Genomic DNA, 26,754 nt, shown 5'->3' on the forward strand with positions numbered 1-26,754 from the left:
CACGTGGCAACGGTTGGCTGGCCGGGCGGCACCTATGGGTCCTGCTGCTGCTTCTCTCCATCTAACACTCCCCCTCCTCCTGCGCCCCCCCCCCCCATTCCTTCAGATGCTGGGGTCACCACGGCCTCTCCTTCCCGGCTTCATCTCTGCTTCCTTTGGTCTGTATTCTCCCCCTCAGTGCAGTGCGGTGGCTGGACAGAGTTGGCCCTGCCCGGTGTGGTGCCCCAGAGCCCGGCCTTGGCAGCGGAGGCGGGGAGGGGCTGAGCGGGGCAGCCCCTCAGGGGTGAGGGGTGGAAGGGGTCACACAGGGAGAGGACGGTGGGACAGAGAGCCCGAGTGTGGTCGGCGGGACTCCGGGACAGCGCTGAGTGTCGGTGGGTGAGATGAGGAAAACGCACGGTCCTAATAAATGTTTGTAGAAGGGATTAATTAACGGTTGAGGGAAACAGTCAATATTTGAGGCTGTTGTAGATACTAAAGAACTAAGAACAGAGAAAAACCTTGTTTGGGTCTGTAGACAGCGCTCTTTTTTTTTTTTCTTTTTTTTTCTTTTTTTAAAATAAATTTATTTATTTTATTTTTGGCTGCATTGGGTCTTCATTGCTGCATGCAGGCTTCCTCTAGTTGCTGGTAGTGGGGGCTACTCTTCATTGTGGCGCATGGACTTCTTATTGCGTTGGCTTCTCTTGTTGTGGAGCACGGGCTCTAGGCATGCGGGCTTCAGTAGTTGTGGCACACGGGCTCAGCAGTTGTGGCTCATGGGCTCTAGAGCGCAAGCCAGTAGTTGTGGCACACGGGCTTTGTTGCTCTGCAGCATGTGGAATCTTCCCGGACCAGGGCTCGAACCCGTGTCCCCTGCATTGGCAGGTGGATTCTTAACCACTGCACCACCAGGGAAGTCCCAACAGTGCTCTTTATAGCAACGTGGGATAATTTCATGCTGTGTGTGGCCCTGTTCATTCATCTTCCATGGAGCCACCCATCACCTACTATGAGTGAATGTAGCCGTGTGTGTGTGTGTGTGTGAGTGAGTGAATGTAGCCGTGTGTGTGTGTGTGAGTGAATGTAGCCATGTGTGTGCGTGTGTGTGTGTGTGTGTGTGTGTGGACTTGAAAGCGAACAAGGCATCTTTGTCCTCAGGGAACTTAGCATCTAGTCGTGAAGGTCAGCAATCCGTACAAACGATGTGAAAGCAGGAGGTGGTGAAGGCAGCAAGAGTTCGGAACAGCGATGGGGAGTTTACGGATAACGTGCAGAAAGTGCGCGTTAGACACAGACTGTCATCACCCTACAAGGGAACGTGCCTCGGCCTCTGGAGGGTCTGTGGGGCTCTGACCCAGATGAGCGGGCTGAGCTCCTTCCAGCCCCAGAATCAGGCCGTGGCTCCACCAGGCAGGCCAGAGCAGGTGCCCCGGGGGACCCTCCGGCCCAGGCCGAGGAGGGTGCTCAGCCGATCATTAACCGTTGCCAGATGTGCAGACTTTAACGTCGGTGCTAAACCCTCCTCTCGTCTGCGCAGCCGCCTGTTGGTAACGGTGTCTGGTCGACTGCGTTACGTCCTTAGCACATTAGAGGGGCCGTGGCAGCCAGGCAGGTCCGTGCTGGTGCACCGCACACACACGCACGCGCGCACACATATACACACACACACTCCCCCCCCGCCCCCCGCCCAGCAGCATCACCCCAAGCACGGCCCCTGGTCATGCCAGCATGAGTGCGTTCAGCTGCTTTCAGGAGCTGCCCCCTGGGTAGGGGTGGGAGGGGGAGTGTCCGATGGGGTCTGCACTCAAGCCCTGTTCCCCCAGCTCCGTTTTCCTCAAGCAAACCTGAAAAATAGGCCCTGGGCTTTTTCCGCTCCCAAGGTCTCATGAGAACCACCGTGTCTGACCCCTGATCTGAGGGGAGGAGAGAGCTTTGTTCCCAGTGTCCCCTGCTCCATGGAGCGGGGTCACGTTCACAGGATGCCCCCAGTGCTTTGTCCTGCTTCTCAGCATCCCCAGGAACTACATGGGTTTGAGAAACAGGTGCCGGCTTTTACCGTAAGCCACGGGACTGGGTGCCTCCTGCAAGAAGGTGGTATATCATTTTGAGCAAAATGAGAACCCATTTTGCAGCATGGACTGGGGGAACTCTTTTCTGAGTAGAAATAAGTCCTGAATGAAGCAGCCAGGACGAAGGAGCAGGGTAAGTGAGCCTGGCAGCTGGGCTCTGAGCCAAGCTGAGACAGGGCTCCACATGGTGGCCGGGGGCTTCGCAGGTGTGTTGCTAGAACATTCTCTTGCCCCTCCATCCACCCCCCGTCCCCACCCAGCACTTTTGTTAGACCACTGTCTCCAGTTATAAAGCAGGTTATGTTTGCTCAGCAGCCATGTATTGAGTACCCAGATTTGAGACATAAGAAGAAGGTAAAATTAAGCTGATGACTTAAGTCCAATATCTTTCTGTATAAAATTCCTCTATATGAGGAGAGGACCATTGTTTCCTGCTTCTTGAATGTACGTGGGAGTAAAGTGAGTCATGGAAAAAGACTTTGTGCAGAGAACCTGTGTATTGAGAAACAGAAGGAGGGGGAGAAAAGATACTAAAAGTGTACACAGCACAGGCTCCAGGCCCAAGCCCCCCAGGGCCTGCCAGCACCCCTGTGACGGATCAGCCCCAGACCTCTCAGCAGAGTTTCCTTACTCTCTGCTATTCTTTTCTTAATTTTCGTTAGCCCTCGATTCATTCTAGTTAAAAAGTATTTCCTCTTTCAGATACAAATACGTTTAAAATGCAAACACAAATATTTTACAAATAAAAATATTATGGCACTGCCACTTTTTTTCATTCTTTTATTCAGCAAACATTATTTGAGTTCCCGCCATGGACGCGATTTCAAGTTCACATTCAAAATAAACCTGGAGAGAGAAGTTCAGGGTCGATAATAATAGTAACAGCAACACTAGTTGCTGACGTTTATTGGGGGCTTACATCATGCCAGTTATTACGCTGGGTGGTCTTCATTCATCGAGTTATTTAATCTGCACAACCACCATGGTAGGAAAGGTACAGTAACTGTTACCACTGACTCAGGAAGCAGGAAACAGAGAGGTTAAGAAATTTGTGCAGAGTCACACAGCCGATAGAGCCAGGAAGCTGAATCAGTGCAGCTTCAGAGCAATAAAACATCATTTCTTCCGTAATACCTCGTACGTGTACCTGTCGAGTTTAGGGATGGAGAGTTTCCCCTGAAACTCCAGCTGTCCTAGCCCGGATCTCACAGTTTCTTGACAGCCACGAGGTGGAAGGCCCTGCTGTCCATGGTCCACGCAGAAACCTGTTGCTTATCTTTAAGGATGACCTGCACAGCCTGGGAGGAGGCGTTGGGAAGAGGGTGCTGGGTTGGCACAGGCTGCGTGGGGACACATGAGTCCCCAGGGCAGCTGGGGCGAGTGTGCCATCCCGGAGCTCTCTGCCCATGTCCCCTGCCCTCTCTTTTTGGAAACAGGAGAAGTGGGCCTATTGCTGACGTTGCCTCTCTCTTCCCCTCCCGCAGGCATGAATGCTTTACAGTTACAGAACCTGGCAACGCTGGCGGCGGCTGCAGCCGCAGCCCAGACCTCAGCCACTACCACCAATGCAAATCCTCTCTCCACCACGAGCAGCGCACTAGGAGCCCTCACCAGTCCCGGTAAGGGGTCATCCTGCCTCTGGGAGACAGGACACGGGGTCAGTGCCAAGTGCAGGGTGGACGCATCCAGACCGAGCCGGGCAACAGGCTTAATTACCTATTTAATTTCCATTTTTGTTTGCTTGTTTTTAATCTATTTTGTTGTTGTTGAAGTATAGTTAATTTACAGTGTTAATTTCTGCTGTACAGCAAAGTGACTCAGTTATACACATATATACATTCTTTTTTATATTCTTTTCCATTATGGTTTATCCCAGCTATTGAATGTAGTTGCCTGTGCTGTCCAGTAGGAGGACCTTGTTGCTTATCCATTCTGTATATAATAGTTTGCATTTGCTAATCCCAAACTCCCAGTCCATTCCTCCCCAGCTCCGCCTCCGTTGGCAACCACAAGTCTGTTCTCTGTGTCTGTGAGTCTGTTTCTGTTTCATAGACAGGTTCATTTGTGTCATATTTTAGATTCCACGTATAAGTGATATCATGTGGTGTTTGTCTTTCTGACTGACTTCACTTAGTAGGATAGATAATCTCTAGGTCCATCCATGTTGCTGCAAATGGCATTATTTCGTTCTTTTTTATGGCTGGGTAATGTTCACCACCTCTTCTTTATCCACTTCTCTGTCAATGGACATTTAGGTTGTTTCCATGTCTTGGTTATTGTAAATAGTGCTGCTGTGAACATAGGGGTGCATGTATCTTTTAAAGAAACGGAGTTTGAGCATGTGTGTTTTTATCCTCCAAGGATCAAATGAGAAAAAAGGTTTTGCGAGGGAGTCCACCCGGGTATTGACTCTCGCACATTCATTTTGTTTGAAACACGTGCTGTCGCTTCAGTCCTCGCGAGGTTTCCCCGTGATGAGGAGCCTCAGTCTCTCAGGAATGCTCTTTTCTCCTGTTTTTTTTTGTTGTTGTTGTGTTTTTGGTTTTGGTTTGGCAATTTAAGAATTCTCTGTTAAATCTCAAAATCCCGAATCATCTTCGTCATGATATTTCACACCAGCGCCATCCTTTACATTTGATTTTCAACACCGTGGCCTAGAGGGGACCATCTTTGTTGTTCCTTTGTGGTCCTATTCTGGGCCGTGTCATTTAAAGTGTTTTTTTTCTTTCCCCCCCACCCCTTAGAAATTCTTTTGCCTTATTCAAAGGCAGATGCCGTTTTCTTTTTCATAGGAGCCAGACATAATGTGGTTGCTTAGACACCGGGATTTGTTTTTTAAGAAGCGTTTTGCTGGCTTGCCTTCCTCTCTGTGTTTTCTGGGCCTTGATGGATGATCTCACCTTCTCCTCTGGTACGTGGAGGAGTTGGCCTGAAAAACTTACAAGCCCCCTTCTAACTGGAATCCCCAGGGCCCTCTATCGGCTGCTCCCAAAAGATGAGCTAACTGTCCAACACGCTTTTATGTCATAGTGTGGAGATTTCTTTCAGAAAAATGGAGAAGGAAAGCTACAGCACCTGGCAGACCAGCTTTGTTAAGGCTTCCAACTTCAGGGAGCAGTGAAGCTGCCACAGCCCTTGATTTGTTTACAAAACATTGTGTTTCTAACACATTTCCTTCTGAGTACAGTTTTGAGGGAGAAACCTAAGAGATGTTTAGGAGAGGCTGGAAGTTGTATCCTCCACCTCATCTCAGAGCAACAGCACATGGGACGTTGCCTTCATTCTTGAAATGTCTTCAAAAACGTACCATGACTACATGGGGGCCTCATTTCATGCAACAGATAATATTCCTGAGACATCAGCTTTGTCGTTTTTTTCAAGAGATTAAGTTATAACTCTAATGCAAAACATAAACTGGTTATTTAAATCCTTTTTACGACATACACATTTTTGACATGGTATATTCCTGCTTATGAAAATAATAGTGATTTTTTTTCTTAAAAACAAATATTTGACCTCGCTAATGTATCTGTTTTAGAAATCAGCTTGAAGAGTGTTTTTTAAATGAGAATTATCGTCTCCCTGTGAGGACTATGAAAAGATTACATTAAACAAGCACAGACTCCGTATACCTGAAACTAACACAACATTGTAAATCAATTCTACTCCAATAAAAATTAAAAAACAGCACAGAGCACTGTACATGCATTTTATTCATTTATACATGGATCTTTAGTCAGCAGCTGGTATTTTTAACTATATTTTGTTTGGAGTGAAACAACTAAACATCCCTCAAAATCTGAATGCTTTTTTAATTGTTCATATGAAAAGGAAGAAGATGGGCTTTTTTTTTTTTTTTTAAGAGAAAGCAGTATTGACTTTATTTTGGCAAAAGTAAATGATTGTAATGTTTCCAACCTTGGCTTTCAGCCTTGACTCCCTTGTATTTAGAGTAATCAGCAGAAACTCACCACATGGTTGGTAACAAGGTGGAGAAAAAAGAAAACTCTTTTTTCTGTGAAGACTTTTCCTTATATGGCAAGGAGCCAGAGTCCACCGTTTGGCCCATCAGCCCTTCAAGAGTTTACTATTGTCGTTACACTGAAATTATTCTGCTCTTCCAGAAGTGACCGTTCTCGTGATGGACGTTTGGGTTAAGGGTATGTGGCCTGTCGTTTGCTTGGCAAGGTTCATTCAACTTTACGAAAATATATTCTTCCTTTGTGATATCTGGGCAGGACTGTGCCCAGGACATTCCAGAGAATCAGAATTGATACTTGAACGTTTTGTTCTCCTTTAAGAAGGCTCATGGGTTTAAGAAGCCAAGTGCAAAAGTGTCTGTCAGCTGATCAGTGTCATATTGTAATTGACAGCTAGTGCTTTGAGCGTCTGTATCGCCTTAGGCCCTGGCCTGGGTGCTGGGGACCCAGCAGTGAATGGATATGTACACTCCCCGCCCCCGGGAGTCTCCCCATCTGTTAGGGGAACTCGGACAATGAGCAGTCGTGTGTGCCATGTGTGTGCCAGGCAAGCGCTGTGAGCAGAGAGACCAGGCAGAATAAGATGGAGAGAGTGGGAGGGGTTGAGGAAGGCTTTCCCCCTCTGGAAAGGTGGCGTTTGAGCAGAAACCTGCGGAAAGTGAAGGAAGCACGTAGATAATCCAGAGAAAGGGTGTCCAGGCAGAGGACAGAGCAAGGACAGGCTGTGAGGCAGGAGGAGGCCTGGCACGATCACAGTCTCACGTGGAAGGCGTGGTGCTGAGCAGCAGTGGAGGGAGAGGTGAGAGGTGAAGGGTGAGGGGTAAGAGAGAAGGTCCATGTACGTGGATCCATTCCATCCAGTATGGTCAGGAGCGCAAATACATAGTGACCTTCTTAAAATGCAGGGCACTCAAAACAGCCTAAGAAGATAGCCAGAATATTTAAGGAACTTGAAACATATTTGACCATTTTCAGCTTTTTCCTGAGACCTGAATGAAAGGGAAAATGTGTCCTGAGATGCATTTTCTTTCTTCCCACCTTAGCCAAGCGTCCTTCCCTCTGCTCTTAATGTGGTGTCCAGCCCTTCCGGAAATTCTGCCAACGGAGGTGTCAGGGAGAGTGGTTTTTCTCTTCTCTGTTGAGGAATGCTTTGCATAAGAGCTGAAAGTATTTGATTAGAATCCTGAAGTGTAGCAGCAGAAACGATTTAAATCTACGTTTCAATTATTTTTCTTAAGTGTAACTAAAAAAAATCTGGCGTTTAAGTGCAAGTAAATTATTTGTCTAATTTCCATCAGGGACTCTTTCAAAGTCACAGGAAAGGTGGTTAGTAAGAATTCATGACTCTCCACTTCATCAGAGCAATTTCCCAGGAAATAAAAGGGATAGAAAGCTGGTCCCAAGGCCAATGTGTTTTTTTATTTTCTAAATAATGAAAAACAGAGCTTCCAGTTGAACCGTGAACCAGTCCATTCAAACTGTAAAGTGAATCAAAGCTTCAGCCCACCCTCCTGCACAGGCCTTGTTTTTACCCTGTTTTTAAAGATAGATGTCTCTTATGCTTCAGACAAATCCATCTAGAAAGTAAAGGGACAACTCAGTCCTCAAAACTATTAATTTTTTTAATAATTGTAAATTTATCATTTCTATTTTGCATACCCAGGAACAAGCTCCCTTACAGCATTATTATAAATGATTTTAAACAGTCTGTGCTTTAAGACATAAAAAACTGAGCATTAATTTAAAAAAAATAAAAATCCCCTTGGGCAATAAATAGGTTTCTTTGTCTCCTGGCCTTGAAATAAACATTAAAATCATCTCAGTTATTTTGGTGATGAAATGATTCAACCTTTGAGAACATTTCTCAAAGAAAGCAGAGTTAAAATTAAAACATAGGGCTTCCCTGGTGGCGCTGTGGTTGAGAGTCCGCCTGCCGATGCAGGGGACATGGGTTCGTGCCCCGATCCGGGAAGATCCCGCATGCCGCGGAGCGGCTAGGCCCGTGAGCCATGGCAGCTGAGCCTGCGTGTCCGGAGCCTGTGCTCCGCAACGGGAGAGGCCACAACAGTGAGAGGCCCGCGCACCGCAAAAAAAAACAAAAACAAAAACAAAAAAAAAAAAATTAAAACATAAAAAAAAAAGAAAAATATCTCAGTTGCCCATGGTTAGAATAAGTGTTTCTTGCAATTATCATATGGTAGGGAATAAAGTTAGAAATTAAATCATGAAAAAATAAAAACCAGGTAAATACATATTATGCCTTTAATGAGTTTCTCTGAGGTCTTTTGAAGCCTAATTTAATCGTGTTTCGTGTCTTTCATTTTGATATGATAATTTTTCCTTTGTTTACTTCAATCTCCTATTTAGTTAATTAATTCTTGGATCATTTCTTCTTACCCGATTTTCAACCTGTTTTTGAGGCATGAGTCTCGATATTGGTATAAAGAGGCAAATTGTCTGTAAGGCATGTGGCTAGGTCTTAAAGAAAGATAATAATATCTGTCTTCTACCCAGCTTGTAGATTTGTTGCCTTTGCCTGGTAATTTTGAGAACTTGCGCAAGAGGGTTATCATTACCACACGCGAACATTTCTCTGGCATTTTCTGTCTGAAACATAATGTTGCATTCATGTACCACATTATTCCACTGACCTTCTTCTATTTTCTTTTTTTTTTATATATAAAAGGATGTTTTAAAATTCTCCAAATGCTTCTGTAAGTGCACTCAGTCAAGTGAACACTTCAGGATAATAGATAATTTCTATCGACAGTAGAAGGCATTTTAAAATGCTAGGGAGCATTTTTCCATTCCTACCATTGGCTTTTCACATAGTTTTCACTCTGAAGTCTAGGCAGTATTTTTTCCCATCTTCAAGACGTGGCCCGCCTCCTTGCAGGCTGTGAAGCTCCCCTGTGGACTCTTTGAGGGGAACAGAGACACCGAGGGTGTTTCCATGGGATTCAGACCTTTCCTGCGCTCCTCACATAAGGAGGGCCAGCAAGTGGGCCCCTCCAGTGTCACCCACCGCTATCACCAGGCTGGCTGAGCTCTGGGGACCTGGAAGTTATCCTCCGAGTCATCCCAGAGCCCTTCAGTGTTAACAAGAGGCTTTTGTCCCCCCCACTAAGTGTCTCTGCACGTGTGTCACACAAGAACTCGCATTGTGGGAAGAGATGGATTCACAGGCAGACCTAGCCCACATTCTGGAGCCTTCTGCTAGGCAGGGCAAGTCCATGAAAATGAGTTGGGCCTGCACTGCCCCGTCCCAGCCGTCAAATGCGGGGGCAGTGGTATCACGGTGGAGTCTGATGGGGCCGGGAGAGAGGCGCGGACAGACAGAGGGCGCTGGGGGAAGGCCATCTCCCCAGGCTGCCGAGTGATGCCACGACCTTGGGGAGACTGAAGCCGACCTTCTTCCAGAAACCTGTTGTCCCCGCCACCTCCCGTCCCCGTTGAGACACCCTCCCCCTCTCACTGACCCAGGCTCAGCCAGTGAAGTGACCTTTGCAGCCAGCCTCTGGTTCACTGTCATCTCATCAATCACCGTGGCCAGTCGGTTCTCTCTCTGAAACGTCTTTTTTCCCCTCCCACTGACACCCCACCCTGGGTGCAGCTCCCTTTGTCCCATCAGTGCCGCCACCAGCTCCATCTTGCCCACTGTTAACAAAGCCCACAGCTCGGTTCAGACACTTTCACACGGTTCACTGTGGTCTCAACTAGAGCAGGACAGACTCCTTAGCATGGCCTTCAGGGAGCTCCCTGAGCTGCCTCCATCCTTTCTCCCCAGCACTGCCGCGGCCCCCCAGCCCCCAGCAGCCTGCCCTCCAGCGGCATCGGGATTCTTCCTCCCCCGAAACACACTGTCGGCCTTCTTGCCTTTGTTAAACCTACTGGCTGCTCTGCCTTGAATATCTTCTCTCCAGTTTCCTCCTGTGAAAAGCTCCTACATCACTCCTTTATTACAGTGTCAGTGGTTGGGAAGATTCATGAGTATGTCTAAAGTTGATGTTTTTAATGCACATTATAAAAAGTATAGTTTATACTGCTTTCCGTAGATTAAGCAGCAGTAAAAAAAAAATATTTTCTAGTAATTAATAAAAAGTGCTTTTAGTAGTCTCATACTTATCTCTTAAGAATCAGTGCAAATGTCATCTCCACCATGAAGCCTTCTGGCAAGAATTAATTGTTTCCACGGTGTATTTCTGATATAAATACGTACCTCATTCTAAACCTGGGTCACACGCAGGCTGCTTGGTAAGGAGCTGTATTAGAAGTTCCCTGAGGGCGGACTGGAGGGAACGAGGAGCCGCTGAGCAGGGAAGCAGTGGTCCATCAGTGCCTCAGGTCTGCCCTCCTGTACCGTCATAGTACGTTCTTCTTACTTCTTCTAAAACACTTATTTCCTTCGCGGGCTGGTTGTTTGGGCGCTTGTCTCTCACCTTCTAGATAGTAAGTCCTGTAAAGTAGGAACGGTTTCTTTACTCGTAACCCCTCTTGCATTTGGAACAGTGTGTCATGCACAGTGTCATGCATACTTCAAGTGTTACTTCAGTTGAACAGCAAGTAGAAATGCTCGAAGAGAAAGGTTTGAAAGCCGCGTGTTCCGTCTAGCTCAGCGCACGCGTCCCTAAGAAGGACCCTGAGTCTTTCGTGGTGACGTGTGGCAGGGTCCGCGCCCCTGCCTTACCACCAGGACTTGGCTCTTGAGTAAATCCCAACATAGCCGCACCCTCCAGGTGGATGTTCAGGTCTGACAGGTTTCTGAAGAATGAATCAATACCAATGCACATTAGAACAAGGTCATAGAAAGCAGGGTTTTCATTCCAATAAGTTTACGAAGATTGGCTTTCAAAACATTCTGATGTCGTGATATAGAATAAGTAAGAGTCTCAGGTCAGATAAAGGGATTTCATTTGAAAAGAACCATCTCCTCTGATGTGGGCTTTTGAAAGACCATCCTCAAACGCGCTCTTAATTCCGTGTGCTTCGCCAGCCGCCCTCAGGTGGGCCTCCACAGGGTCCGTGAAGCAGGGTCCCATTTAACTTTGGGGGTACTTTTTTCCTATGCTGCTCTTCAGCATGTTATTAATTCAGGGATCCATTATTCATTTGAAAATTACCTGGGTCTCTTACCTGCCCACGTGTCCCCTTAGGCCTGTCTTTTCTCATTGCTTATTATCAAGCAAGTGAATCTCAAGCAGTCAAGTTTTCCCCTTCGTTAGCTACACTTTAAAGCGTCGTAATCAAGCAGACACAACTTGGTTTTTAAAATCAGCTACTTACTTGTGGGGTTGAATCCGTCAAACAGCCTCACATCCTCATTGCTACAGAAAGAGAATGGACATTCCATTTTTTGCTTGTTTTTTGTAGGTTTCACCCTTTTGTACTTTTTTTTTTCTAGAAGGTTTCCACATGTTAACTTGTTCTCGACATTATGGGGCTCGCTTTATTTTCAGCATTGCTAATGGGATTGAACATTATGTAAAATGTTCCATAAATAAAATGTCACTAGAGTGACTATAATTTCCTGATATATTTTTTTCATTCAGTCAAGAAATACGTATTGAGCATCTACTATGTACCTGGAATGATTCCAGGCATTTGAAACACATCAGTGGACAAAGCTGACCTAACTCCTGCCCTCACGTTGTTTATATTTTAGCATTAGCTTTTTAAAAGACATATTGACTAAATTCCCACTGTGGTAAAAGGATCGGGTTATTAGTCCTTAAATATAAACTATAGCTTCTACACCCTTTAAAAAATAACTTTTCATGACCAACTTTTTTGTATACCTTATGCTAAAATTTTGTGAATTAGACCAAGGTGGGGAAAGGGGAGATCTTTCTCTACTTTCTTCCTCTTCTGTAAACTGTACCATTTTTCTATACACTTAATGCAACAAAGAGCTCTGAGAATAGTATTCACCATTAGATTAGATTTCGTAAGTGGCAAAACCAGGAAAAAGAGGAAAGTGTCCTTGGCACTTCTGCTCCGTGGCTTCTCAACAGAGGCATTTCATGAAAAGCAAATATTTCAAAAGTCCTTACGCATTTAAAACATAATCACTGGGAGTGGTCCATCTTTCCAGTAAATGCTTCTTTATTTGGCATTGATCATTCTGCTTCTAGGGTTTAAAAAAGAAAAAGCATGCAAAACCTCCCAACTGGAGTTTTGACGGCCCCTGCATGTGCTGGGCGTTTTTATGTGGAATTACCTTTAAATTTCCCTTACCATCAAGGAAATGAGAAGTCTGTTGGTCCAAATAGCAGAACCGCAGCTCATTGTCTCATTCATTCATTTCCTGAGCTGCCAGAGTCATCTCAGCGCCTGCCATCAGAACAGCTTCGCACGGTGGCCGGGCTGCCCTGTGCAGTCGATGAGATGCTCCTGCCCTGGCGCAGTCTCTTAATAGTCCTGAGCTAATTGAAAGCTTACTAAAGCTGCCCTGCCGAGTGGGTGACGATAACGTATGGTCCTCCCCTTTGCCGCAGAGCTTGGATTTCTGCAAGCTTGGCCCCGGGGGTGGACACATCCCATCCTTCATTCGTAGGGCTGTCACTCACTCAGGACTTTGGTCCTGCTTTGTTCAGGGTGCACTTTTTCAATATTTCTAGATAGGGGCTCTCGTTCTCCGCGTGTTTGCTTCAGTGGCTCTGGAGGCTGTGCTGTGTCCGTGATTCAGTGTAAACATTGCCCTGCACAGTCTCCTGCATCGTGTGCAGGTCCACGTCACGGCCCCTTGTGAGGTGTGTGTGAGCTCAGAGGCGTGTCTTCTCTACAACGCAGCCACTCAGGGAGACTCCCCCGCCCCCCAAATTATCTGTGTTGCTGTCTGATATAACCATGTTATCATTGCTGGCACTAGTAAAAGCATGTATGGAGTGCTTAATTGTGTTTTATAGTAGATGGAAAAAGCAACAAAACTTGACTCTAGTCACAACTTCCCAGAGGCTTATGATCTAAGGTCCATGCTTTAAGACTTAAAAGCAGCAAAATATAAGTGCTTCATTTGTATGTGGCTTAATCCCTTAAACTGGATATAGTGGCCACATGCAAAAAAAATAAGCAAAATGCCCCAGCCTGGACTCTTCTGGTTGAAGAGCAGGAACCAGATAAGGCACAAGGTGTCACTGACAGCAGAGATTCTGTCTTGAGGAAATGAGGGTCACTTTTAACAGAAGAGTTGGCGTTGGAGCCAAAATTATAAGACAAATAGGATTTTGGGAGGTAGAAATGGGAGATTTATCAGATGTGTCAAGCGTGAGAAAACACAGAAAAAGCATTGAGTCAGTAAAATGGAAATGCATCTCACTTTTCACCAGCAGGGGGTGGATGGGAAATAGGAACCAGGGAGGGAGGGCCCTGAAAGCCGTGGCTGAGAAGCTAGAACTTCCTCTTGCAGGCAGAGGAGAGCCATGTAAGGACTTTGAGCGCAGGAGTGTCAGTGATGGCACTTGGGTACCAGTTGGATGTGAGCGAGACAAAGGGAAGGAGTTGAAGACGGACGTGTATTGAGCTTGGGGACCAGTAGGACAGCGCTTTCATTAGTAGAGAGAGGGCAGGCGGGAGCAGGAAAGGTTTATAATGGAAGGTGGTTTGGTTTTATACACGTTGAGCTGAGGCGCATGTGAACTGGCCTTTCCTTTAAATACATCCCCAAAGAAGATGGGTTCCCTGATCCTCGACCTTGCCCTGGGTCAGCTGCAGGGGCGGGGAGGTGGGCAGATGTCAGCCAGGTGGGGCCTGGTGGGATCATTGAGCTAGAATCACCAAACACAGCAGAGCAGGGGCCTGGGGGGTGAAGCCTTGGCTGAGGACCGTGTTTGGGGACAGTCAGGAGGAGCCAGATGGTGGGAAGGGAGCTCCAGAGAAGCCTGGTATCCGGGGAACCAAGCAGGAAGGAGATGAAGGTGAGCGCAGAGAAGAGGCATTTGAGTTTCGCCACTGGGCAGGCGGTTCACCCCCAAGTGGCCAATCACTGCAGCGGTGGCGGGGATGTCATGGTTCCGGAGGCCGTGAGAGGAGGGCGGATGTGAGCCTGGAGGCGGGAATTATGTATTAATAAATGACACTTTCATGAAAGTGGTTTCTTTTACAAAGTCTAGCAGGGTCAATAGGAGGAAAAATTTTAAGATGGAGAAACGTAAACATACTTCTAGATTCAGGAGGAGGCAGAACAGGGCAGGAAAGGCAGAGGCCAGCGAGAGGTGAAAACTGATGGACTGAAGGGGACAGAGGTTGGACGGATGGAATCAAACCCTCTTCTCAGCCTCTTATCTGGTGCCTGGAGCAGCGTGTGTGAGGATCTGTTCTGCGTGTCCGCAGCCCCAGGGCAGCAGCCCCCATGCCTGCCTTCCCAGCTGTCCCAGGATTAGGTTATACACTAATGTACGGGACAGGGCACAAAGCCGTAAAAATGTTCAGTAAGTGGATGGTGTAGCCTTAAAAGAGGGAATGCCTTTGGTGCTGAGACATGAACAGGAGGAGGTCAGGATTGGGGAGGCTACAGGATTTGAGACAGAAAGGTATTCACATCATGCATAAATCAAGAATTTGAATTTAAGTGTCTAGGGCTAGAAACCGAAAAAAGTTCATGCCCTGGGCAGAGGTTTAAAAACCAGTTAATCTAAAGAATGTGACAGAGGAATTACAGTTTCATTTTCTTTCTAGAGTGTGTGGACATCTTGACCAAGAGCTGAAGGACTGTGATCTAAAGCAAGTCATTTCATCTTTCTTTGTTTAGTTTTCTCCATCGTGAAATGGAATTGTCCACTTTTACCTTTATTGAACTATTGAGGGAATATGTATATATAATGCATGCTATTGCTTTTTTTTTATAAATTTGTTTATTTTATCTTTGGCTGTGTTGGGTCTTCGTTGCTGTATGTGGGCTTTTCTCTAGTTGCACCACGTGGGGGCTACTCTTTGTTGCGGTGTGTAGGCTTCTCATTGCGGTGGCTTCTCTTGTTGCGGAGCACGGGCTCTAGGCATGTGGGCTCCAGTAGTTGTGGCTCGCGGGCCCTAGAGCGCAGGCTCAGTGGTTGTGCCGCACGGGCTTAGTTGCTCTGTGGCATGTGGGATCTTCCCGGACCAGGGCTTGAACCCATGTCCCCTGCATTGGCAGGCAGATTCTTAACCACTGCGCCACCAGGGAAGCCCTATTGCTTTTTTTTTTAAGACATTAAAGTATCATCTGGGAAAGATGATTATTTGGGAGTGACACTAAATTCTGCTCCTCTGGACAATAAGAAACTAGGTGAAAACTGGAATAAGATCCAGTGATATTTTTTCTCTGAACCTTTGCCTTCAGAAAACAAGTATCTCCCCACCCTTCCTAAAAATATTAGAATATAAATGCAGGGAGTAGACCCTTTCCTTACTTCTTTCTGCTTTGGGGCTTAGCTGAAGAAGATGGCAGTGAACTTCAAATTTGACTTGATGTTATAGAACCAACACACCTGCTTATCAAAGACAAAATGCTCTATTGGATTAAGTAAAGCACGATAGCCATGGTCGGACCCGTTTCCTTGTAGCTGTCACCACTGAGAGTGAAGCCCTCGGAGAGTGGTTTGCTTTTATTTCAGGCAACATACTGAGTGTGTGCTCCTCTGTGGTCGGTCATTTGCAAAGGAAACCACCCAAGTAGCTGAAGTGCAGCTCATTAGCATCTCGGACCTTGAACTCTGCCAGGTGACCTCTTGCCAACCTTGGGGTCCTGTTATCGAAAGGAAGATCTGCCCCCTTTCCGGGACAGACCAGGATCCAGCAGGTCTTCATTAACCTCCCAGTGACATGCACTAGCTTTCCACAGAAATCCGTGTTCCTCACTTTTTCTCTCCAGAGTCCAGAGCTTGGTCAAATCATCCCATTTCATAATCACAAGGAGTCTTCAAGATCATCTATCCAGGTGCCTCACTCATGATCCAGATGAGGCAACAGAAGCCTGCAAGGTTAAATGATGTGCCCAAGGGACCACAGGTTGTTAGCCGCAGCTGAGGGACCACCACTTCTGCCACCCCAGGAAATATTCAAAAGCAGGAGCTCCTGGGGACCTGGAATTGTATTTCTGAGTTCCTTCATCCTTATAAGGAAATCACCACGATTTTTCAATTTTTGTCCATGACCATCTATTTTTAAAAAAAGCAAATATCAGGGCCCAGCTATGGGGAGGCATGTACTTTTATTTTGGTAATTCATAAGCAAAATATCATTAGAAGGGGAAACAGGTCCAATTTTCCCTTTCCTTTGCTCCATTCCTGTTTGATCCATACAGGCTGAGTTGATGTCAATATAAACCGACTGTTTCAAGCTCATGGCCCCAAATTACACCTTCATTCTTGTGTCCCTCTTCATGGGACTGGGGAGGGTACTGAAAACAGGCAACGTGAGGCGGTACCTAGGTTGTTGACAACTAATGAAGTAGATTCTTTCTTAGAAACATCACCCAGTGACGGCTCCAACGAGCACTTGTTAAGTGACAATTAAAGTGAAGAAAACAGTGGGACTGCAGTAGATGTGAAGAGATTGATGCTGCCCACATCCGTTTCCATACCACTTTCTCACCTCCAGAAACATCTACTGTCATAGAATAATGCTCAAAAAGGACTCAGCGTCCCAGCAAGGGTCTTTCTTCCTCTGGTCCTTCAGACTCAGAGTGTTCCTCTGGCCCATCTAGAGAACCAATAATGACTTGTCTGGCCCAGCGTCACACACACCAAGTTGTTGACTGGTCTCCTGGTGAGTTGGAAGTAGGTTAGTGAAGGAAGAAAGTGATGCAGGTGTTTATGGGGTCACGGACGTGCCCATTACAGATCGTCGGGTAGTGAGATCAGAACACCTTGGAAGCTTTCAACGCCATTTTCTAACCCAGACAGCCACCTCCTGCCCTGTCATCCCTCCTCTCCTCACCCCTCTCCGCACCCCCCAAAAAAAACCTTTTAGGGAATAAATTTAAAATAAGAGGTGTGGTTATTGTGGGATAATTAGACCCCTTAGAAGAGGAGACACTGTTGTTTGGCGAATCCCCCTTCCGAGCATCCAAGCTCGTGTGACGCAGAGCGGTGACCACAGGCTCCGCCGTCCTGAGTGTGTCTGGTCGATGCAGGCAGTTTTCTCTGTTTGCAATTATTTTATTTATTTCCTAAACTACAAAGCCACTGTGCTTACACCGTCTCATTGGTCTGTGGAAAGTGTTTTGTGGACGCACTAAAGGCAGACTCTTGGCGTCCTCTATTAATGTTGTCTCGTTGTAGCTTTTTTAAAATCTTGCAGTCCAGGAAAAGTGGGGAGGGGGTTAATAGGAGGAAATTGAGGCACTGGGTTCCTAGAAAGCGTGGTCCTTTCAGGGGCAGACATATCCGACACAGGACCTGCCAGTGCACCGATACTCTTCCATAGTTTTTTACCCCTCATTCCTACTTCCCGGCATCTGTTCCCCTGTCTTATCACAAACCCAACCTCACCTCCTCTTGGCCTCTCACCTTCTCACACCCCAAACTAAATTCTGCACCCAGCCTGGAGGGAATCTGGTGATGCTACTCGCAGACACCCCTGAGATTGGTGGGTCCCAATCTTTAACGAGCAGGAGACGCACCAAGAGGGCGTGTGAATTCACAGTCCTGAGCCTCACAACCGGCGGGTCTCAGGGAACGTCCAGGTGACTGCGATGCAGGCGACCCTTGGCTATACCTTCTTCCCATCCAGCGTGTGTGGTTCCTGCGCCGTCTAAGGACATCGTGGTCCCTTCCTCCAGAGACAGGATGGTTCTGACGCAGTGGCCCATGGAGCAGCCCAGCAGCCCTGGGCCGCAGGTCAGAGGGAGTATCCACCACGCAAGGCTGGCCTTTCCCTTGGTGATCGTTTCCCCCACGATCCGGCCATTTGGGATCTGAGTTGCATGCCTCTCCTGCTCAGAAGAGAAGGTAGAAGCCTGTGATGTCTTCAGCTCGATGGGGCTTGTGTTTGTGTGGATCAGCCTCCAAACAGACCTGGGGTCTCAGGCCCTTCAGTGATGCTGTGGGCAGAGGGGCTGGTCCCCTTCACTGAGGGTCGAGTCCTCGTTTGCCCCGCCGGGAGATGCTGCCAGTGTGTGTTCAGTCCTAGGGGGAAAAGTAAGAGCTTTTCGGACCTTGGTTTATTGGACTTGGAGGCCACCAAGCCTAGCCGCGGGGTCTGCCGAAACCCCCGATACGTGACCTTGCGGCAGCCTCTGCTTTCCTGTTACCACAAACGGGGAAGCTGGGCCCGCTGTGCAAGCCAGTTCTTCCCCGCCCCGACTCTGCCCCTGTCGGCCGCCACCGACTCGCCCCCGCTTGGGTCTCTGGAGCTACAACGACTCTCTCTCTGTGTCAAGACCTCAGACTGTTTCTTCCCTTAGCCTTCTCCTGTCTAGGCTACGTTTTACCTTTCTGTCACCTGTTTGTCTGTCAGCTTGGCCTTTAGGCCAGCTCACCCTCTTCCGGACCCTCTCAAAGCTGTACCCCCAGATGGAGTCTCCTGAGGACCAGCCTGATGATAAAGGCTGGAGAACTGGTCATGAGCTGTGCAGCCGCCTTCCCGGGGGAGAAGATGTTGAATCTTCAGGTGTTGCAAATTGATGTGAAAAGAATGTAATCCCTCCTTGTGAGAAAAAATCCTCCTAGAGGCCACCGACTCCCCTTGGCTCCCGGCCCCTTCTTCCATCCTCAGAGCTGCTGTGTCTTTGTGCTGCCGTCTCTCTGGTTCTCTTTCCAGCCCCCAATAAGAACCCTTGTGTTTACATGGGCCCCACGCAGATAATCCAGGAACATCTCCCCATCTCAAGGTCAGCCGAATCACAACTTTTAATTCCTCTGGGTCATGTAACCTGACATGTTCCCAGGTTCCTGAAATTAGGACATGGACCTCTTTAGGGGACAGTAACTTCTGCCTACCTTAGAGAACAAGAGTAGTGATTCTTACCTCCCTCTCTGAACATTGCCCTGGAGACCAAAACAAACTTAGTTTACCTACCCAGTCATGCAGAAGTTAGAACAGAGAGTGGGAAGGCCTTTCTCAGGCACCTGTTGGTCTCGTATTTCAATTCAGGGTCCCCGACTCTGGCCCGGAGGACATCAGGGCCTCCCGAGTCTGTGCAGTCAGATGAGTCACCCTTGTCCCCAGAAGGGAAATCAAGGCCGCTGGGGGCTGGGAGAAGCAGAGACCAGGGGACGCTTTCCCGGGAAGTGAAGCAAAGGTCCTTTCTCTCTGGAAAGCTGAGAAAAAGAGAATAAGCTTTTATCTCTGGCACAAATAAACATAAAAAGAAAACAAATGGAACATCTTTTAAAAATTCAGGTAAGATTAGGCTTGCTTGTTATACTGGTTTAAGAAAGTTTTCCAAACAGCCCTTCTCGCACAGCTGTGTGTGTCTTGCTGTTTGGCCCCCCGATTGGCCACACAGCTGCAGAGCGTCCTGTCCTGTACTTTCGCACCGTGTGCACCACGCACACCCCTCCGCTTCCTCCTCCTCTTCCCCAGCCAGTGCGTGCGTTTCCTGGGAGGACCAACCGGAAATGAGAGAGTATGTGTGAAGGACTTACTGATGTAAGAGAAACAAATCCTTGGGCTGAGGATATGAGTGAGTCCAGTTCTCAGCTCTGTGCTGAACAGATGTTCTTCTGGGGGCTCTTCTAGCACTGGTTCCTCCTTCCCTTCCTTCCTTCCTTCCTTTTCCTTCCTGCCTTCTCTCCCTCCCCCTCTCCCCCTCCCCTCCCCTTCCCTCCCTCTCCCCCTCTTTCTACCTCCTCCCTTTCCCCTCCCCTTCTCCCCCTCCCCCTCCCTCCTCCCCCTCCCCTCCCCCTTCCCTCCCTCTCCCCCTTTCTACCCCCTCCCTTTCCCCCTCCCCCTTCTCCCCTCCCTCCTCCCCCTCCCCCTCCCTCCTCCCCCTCTCTCCCTCTCTCCCCCTCTTTCTACCCCCCCTCCTCCTCCCCTCCCCCTCCTCCCCTCCCCCTCCCTCCCCCTCCCCCCTCTCCCCCTCTCCCCCTCTCCCCCTCTCTCCCCCTCTCTCCCCCTCTCTCCCTCTGCCCACTCTGTCTCCCAGCATAGCAAGGGACCAGATGACCTGGGCCCTCCATCTGTGATCTGCAGTTTTGACCTGAGTCAAGAAGCTCTTCTAGACACATCATTCAGCAAGGCACCCCCTGGCTCTGAGAAGAAAGCACCCATCTCATCACTTAGATTAGGATGGGTGTTTGGGGATCCCTGAGCTTGGAGTCTTTCCGTCAATGAACTGACCTGGTCACATGAACAAAGTGATTCCGTAACAGGCAGAGATGTACTTCCTCACCGCCAGTCTCCCCCTCCCTCTCCAGCACCCCACTCTCCCCCTCCCGCAGTTTTTTGTTTTGTTTTGTTTTGTTTTTTATGACTGCGTTGGGTCTTCGTTGCTGCGTGCGGGCTTTCTCTAGTTGCGGCGAGCAGGGGCTACTCTTCATTGTGGTGCGCGGGCTTCTCATTGCGGTGGCTTCTCCTGCTGCAGAGCACGGGCTCTAGGCGCATGGGCTTCAGTAGTTGTGGCTCGCGGGCTTAGTTGCTCCACGGCATGTGGGATCTTCCTGGACCAGGGCTCGAACCCGTGTCCCCTGCACTGGCAGGCGGATTCTTAACCACTGCACCACCAGGGAAGCCCCTCCTCCTGCAGTTTTTTCATCCAAAGGCACAGAACTGCATTTCCATGTGAGGTCATAGACACATGGCTCTGGTGTGTTGCTTGGCCATTTCACTTCCTGGCTGGCTAGCTGCTCAGAACCTCTTTGGGCTGCTTGGTGGTCTTGAGCTGGTGGTACAGCAGGCGTGGAACATGGCGTGTGACAGGGCCTGTCCTCGCTGCCCGGGAGCTGAGGTGGCTCTGCTTCCCACCCGCCTTCCTCTCGGCTTTGTTGTGTGGCCTCTCCTTTGCGTGGGGCAGCCTTCAACTGAAGGAGGTGCTGTGGGCAAAGCTGAGCCAACATTCATTTACCAGTGTTCCTTTGGCGTCTTGTAAACAGTTTAACTGAGAAGGCGAAGGATACAGTTCTCAGTGGAGACGGAAGGGAATTTTAGGTGGGCAGAATGCAGTTACCCAAGGCAGCGTCCTGCCAGTCTGCCAGCACAGAAATAGGAAGATATGCGTGTTGGTGGCATTTAATGTGTCTCTGTCTTTTGCGTCTAGGGGCTTTTCTCTATCGTGTGTCTCTTGAATATTTGGTTTTGAGGTATTTGATTGAGATTGGCTGTATGACAAATTTGAGTTTTCCTTTTGCTTTAAACAGATTGTTTGCTAGAACTCAGAAGGTTCTTAAAGGCAGCTAGATACACAGTCGAGATAGCTTTTCCAATTTAGACTCAAACTGGGCTGAATTTTCATGGTATTGTCCAAAGCACCGGAGTACGTGGAGTCTTCTCATTTTAAGGCAAGGTACTTAGTTCAGTTAATCTCATGTTTGATTCCTCTCCCTCCTATTTTCACCCTCTCCCCATCACTCTACTGGGACCATCCAAGAACAGCACTACAAGAGGTCAGAAAACTATAGTGCACTCTAGCCACTCTGCCTGGGTTTTAAATAAATAGAAAAGCAAGACATAAAGAGACCTCTCACTTGCATGTTGTGTCTTTTTTTTTTTCTTTATTGGAGTGTAGTTGATTTACAGTGTTGTGTTAGTTTCAGGTGTACAGCAAAGTAATTCAGTTATACATAGATCCATTCTTTTTCAGATTCTTTTCTCATATAGGTTACTACAGAATATCGAGTAGAGTTGCCTGTGCTATGTAGTAGGTCCTTATCGACTATCTATTTTATGTATAGTAGTGTGTATATGTTAATCCCAAACTCCTAATTTATCTCCCCTGCCCCACTATCCCCCTTGGTAACCATAAGTTTGTTTTCTATGTCTGTGAGTGTGTTTCTGTTTTGTAAATAAGTTCATTTGTCTCATTTTTTTAGATTCCACATATAAGAGATATCATATGATATTTGTCTTTCTCTGTGTAACTTACTTCACTTAGTAGGATAATATCTAGGTCCACCCATGTTGCTGCAAATGGCATCATTTTGTTCTTTTTATGGCTGAGTAATAGTCCGTTCTATCTATATACCGCCTCTTCTTTACCTGTTCATCTGTCGATGGACGTTTAGTTTCTTTCATGTCCTGGCTATTGTAAACAGTGCTGCAAAGCACTCAGTCTTAACTATAGCCCCACTTTGCCTCCAGTTTTCTGCTCTTAGAAGAGAAGAATGAAATTGTGACAGTGTGTTGTTTACAGCCGTAGCCTCATTTCTCAGCACCTGCCGGGCCAAGCTAATACACTTGATCTGTTCTTCCTCAGGATGCCCATGCTAACCTCTGTGATCCCTCTCCTGCCACCACCGTTTAGATACAGGGCGACCCCCGCCAAGGGGTGGTCAGAGGCTTAGAGACTCATGAGGTCTGTGCGGTAAACGAGCCTGAAAAGGTCACGTTACAGAGACTGAGGTGAGAAGGCCCTGACGTAGGTGTCGGGTCTCCAGCAGCTACGAGGAATACCCACGTCAGCATGGTGACAGGTCACGCGAGGCTTCTAGGAACATGGTGGCGTCCCTACTGATAAGCGACCTTCTCCAGATTAGCGACCTGAGGGTGCGGGTACCCACCCTTCTCCATCGTTGCTGCGAATGGCACCCGGGTCTGGGGGCCTTTCTGATGACAACAGTAGCTTGTACGTGTTTCTCAGATGAGTGCCAGAGAGCATGCCGACCCAGGTGCTCAGTTGACTCTCCTCCATGCCTCCACAGGTTGCTCCACGTTCATCTCCTGTGCTGTTGGAGGAATATGTCATCTCCTCACCCTGGTCCTTTCCATTCCTTTCCCTTTTCTTAGATCTGAATGAAGAGTCTGAGGGAGGTAAAGAAAAACAGAGCCCTGAGTAAAATAAGGGTTTTCTGCCAGTCACTGCACACTGGCCCTGGAATTCTTTCATGAGCTACCAAAGACACAGATTTTCATGAAAGTGTATTAAGGTCCTTTGCAATGCAAGCAGTTGACCCAGTTTTCTTTCTCTCTAAAATGATTGTCAAGTCTGTGCTCTCTCATTCTAGTCTAACCAGTCCAGCTCTACGGTTGCTGTTTGCCTGGTATATACTTTTCCACCCTTTTACTTTTAACCTGTTTGTGGCTTTGAATCTAAAACGTGTCTCCTGTAGACAGCGTAGGCAGATCTGGTTTCCTTTCATTCTTTGAACATATCTATAGTGGCTGCTTTGATGTCTTTGTCTGCTAAGAACAGTGTCTGGGCCGTCTCAGACTGTTTCTGTTGCCTGCTTTCTTTCCTGTGTGGATCACACTTTCTCATTTCTTTGCACATCTCATAATTTGTGAACAACTAGACATTTTATTCTGGACACTGATCCTCCCTGCTCTCCCCCACCAAACCCAGCTGCTTCTTGTTTGCTCATTTGCTTAGTGACTTAGCACGTGAAGTTTATTCCCCTACAATGTGCTTCTGATGGCACTCCTTAGAGAACACAGCCTCAAGCTGTGAGTGACATTCTTATATTTCCTTTTTTAAATGGCATAATTCTTCCAAATGGCTCTCTTTGAATGCCTTTCTGCCGGATTGCCTGTTCAGTTTCTGGCTGGTCTGTTTCTATTGCTATCCCACCCAGCCTCCATTAACTTCTAGTTGTTTAATCTGTTATTTTTGACCCTGGGCATAAATGGCCACCACAGTCGGATTCTGTTAAAGTCAGGCCCCTCCATACGGAAAGTCTTCAAGGCCATTCCTTGAAGCTTGCTGTGACCCCAGGAATACTCTTCTTATCTCTCTGTTTCTCTGGTTTTCTCTGTTAAACTTCTGGGCGGTCTACCATTTTGTTCCTCTTAATGGCCCACCACCAAAATATCTATTGTTTTCCATGGTGCCTTAGGCTTGAACTTCCTCGCACTGTGTTCCAAATAAATTCATTCCTCTTAGGTTAGGTTATGGAGCTCTCTGTTCTTGTGACCTCTCTCTCTCTCTCTCTCTGTGGGCAGACCCTCTTTGCCACTGCCCTGGAGCTGAGGGCAGGGACAGCAACCTGCTTTGCTTCAAGCAACCCCTGGCCTACAAGAGGGGTGATGCAGCAGGGCAGTAGCACCTGCTCTTCTCAGCTTGCTTCTCTGGGCATAGAACCTCCCCCCAGAAGCAAGATGGGATGAGGGTAATTGGGCCCAGTATTCTCCGTGTGCTGTGCTGGGGGTTGAGCTTCCACCCTCTGAGTACAGGCTGGTTTGAGGAAACGACTCGACACTTCTTGACCTGCAGTAGAGTTTCTGCAAAACAGGGCCAGGGAAGAAGGATGGTCAGAAAGGCCAGTGGCCTACCCTTCCCTAGGAGAAACCATCGCTATAGTTTGGGAGCTAAAAAGAGCCCCCATCTTCTTGACCACAACCTCCTGGGGTAGAGCTTCCATTACACTGAGCTTGGGGGAGAGGAGGAGAGGGGACAGCACAGCCTGCTGGTTGTGGCTCAGATGTCACAAACTCCTGCTCTGCCTACTGAGATTTAGTCAGTTTTCTTTTTTTTTGTTTGTTTTGCGGTACGCGGGCCGCTCACTGTTGTGGCCTGTCCCGTTGCGGAGCACAGGCTCCAGACGCACAGGCTCAGCGGCCATGGCTCACAGGCCCAGCCACTCTGCAGCACGTGGGATCTTCCCGGACCGGGGCACGAACCCGTGTCCCCTGCATCGGCAGGCGGACTCTCAACCACTGCGCCACCAGGGAAGCCCTCTGGTTGTTTTTTAAATCTCCTTTTCTTTGGTGTTCTGCATTTTTTGCTGTGGTGCATCTAATTATGTATTTATTTTCATTTTTCCTGATTGAAATTCACTGGGACCTTTGAACATGTGGATGTGGGAGAGGATCTTGTATCATTTCTGGAAAATTCTCAGTCATTAACTCTTTACATATTGCCTTTTCCCTGTTTTCCCTTTTCCTTCAGGAACTTCAGCTAGACATATGTTAGACTAGTCCATGTCCCTTAATCTGTTATCTTTTCTTTCTCAGTTATGTATAATCTCCTCAGGTGTGTCTTGCAGCTCACCAGATTCTGTGACTGTATCTATTATCCTGTTAAACCTGTGTATCCATTGAATTTTATATTTTGATTGTTTTTTCACTTCTAAGACTTCTATTTAATAATTTTATCAGTATACTTGGTCATTTCTTATAATCTTTTTTTTCATTTTCCACCCTTTTTTTTTTTTTTTTTGCGGTACGCGGGCCTCTCACTGTTGTGGCCTCTCTGGTTGCGGAGAACAGGCTCCAGACGCACAGGCTCAGCGGCCATGGCTCACGGGCCCAGCCGCTCTGTGGCATGTGGGATCTTCCCGGACTGGGGCACGAACCCATGTCCCCTGCGTCGGCAGGCGGACTCTCAACCACTGCGCCACCAGGGAAGGCCCCCACCCTTTTAAAATTGTGCAAACATGTTAAATGTACCTCCATTCTATTGTTTGCTAATAATTCCAATATCTGAAGTTTTGGTGGATCTAAATATGGTGTCTGTCTAACTCTGTCTCTGCTGCTTCTTACTGTTGGTACTTGTGATTTTTTTCTCTTGTGAGCTTAACTATCTTGGAACCTTATTTCTGAGAATTCTTTGCTGAAAATGGGCCTTTTCATGGTTGACTTATAGTTGATTCTGCAGGGTGCTGGAAGACAGTACAAGCTAGGGACCACTTTAAATTGCTGGCTTGAGCAGTTTTGACCAGTCAGATAAAGTTGGTTTGCATACTGATGTGAGGGCTAGTTGGTTATATATTATCAGAGGGAAATTCCCCTAGCCATACTCCACACTAAGTTTTGAGACAGGCAGTTTTCCTTACAGTTTCTGAAGTGAGAGTATATCTTGTTCACTGACTGTTTAGCCTTTTAGTGTTCCAGACTTATTGGTGGGGAAGTCTCTTCTTAGATGCTTTACCTCAGGTGGGCCCTAGGCTTTCTTGTATTTCTTGCGTACTGGGAAGCTTTGAGAACTGAAGCTCAAATTTATCTGGTTCACCAAATGCCCTTAAGGGGAAAGCTACCTTCAATGCTCTACTTACTTCTCTGGGTGCCATCTTTCACTTACATCATTGATTTCTGAGTATTTCTTACTAAATGGTCAGTTATTGATGCAATTTAAAAGTATTTTTTAAAATATCTTATTAAGCATTTTAGTTTTTTTCAGTGGGAGAGTCTCTCTAGTAACCTAGACCACCTAACTGCCAGAAATTGAAGTCCCCCCACCCCGCTTTCCCATAGAGAAATACACTTCTGTTTGACGTCAGTCTACATGTGATAGCTCTTAACAGACTGTTGTGCCTGTGAGTAAGGGGTAAAAACTATCCCTAAGGCATGTTCTGATTCTAAGCCAGTAATAAAGGCCTGAAGAGTTTTCACACAGTTTTAGGTGACACCAGGGAAGAACTTCTAGAATGGCAGTATGAGGATATCTGTGGACTTTTTCCCAGTGAAAGACCCATAACTGGTGAAAATTATTTAAAAAATCAACCACTTAAAGTCTCTAGAAATTGTCCTAAGCATATACACGAATGGAGAAACATTCTAGAAAATGTTCTGGCAAAGAATAAAGATAATGTTAACTTTGATTCTTGTAAGTTATGTGTGACTTAACATTTTTATGGTAATACATAAAAAAATAGAAATATTAAATATTACCTCCAAAAAAAATATTACCTCCAAATATTAAATATTACCTCCAGTGG

General features: G+C 47.2%; 1 protein-coding gene across 3 annotated transcripts in view; it reads left to right on the forward strand.

Annotated features, from left to right (window-relative positions):
- The window catches only part of CELF2 (CUGBP Elav-like family member 2), a 524,675-nt gene that overhangs the window by 475,768 nt on the left and 22,153 nt on the right, over window positions 1-26,754 (forward strand). For all 3 annotated transcript variants that reach the window (XM_060097598.1, XM_060097600.1, XM_060097601.1), the window contains one exon: window positions 3,536-3,670. In XM_060097598.1, the coding sequence (XP_059953581.1) occupies window positions 3,536-3,670 (135 nt within the window). The remainder of the gene's footprint in view (window positions 1-3,535; window positions 3,671-26,754) is intronic.

The sequence above is a fragment of the Mesoplodon densirostris genome, chromosome 4 (genome assembly GCF_025265405.1).
Source record: "Mesoplodon densirostris isolate mMesDen1 chromosome 4, mMesDen1 primary haplotype, whole genome shotgun sequence".
Taxonomy (NCBI): domain Eukaryota; kingdom Metazoa; phylum Chordata; class Mammalia; order Artiodactyla; family Ziphiidae; genus Mesoplodon; species Mesoplodon densirostris.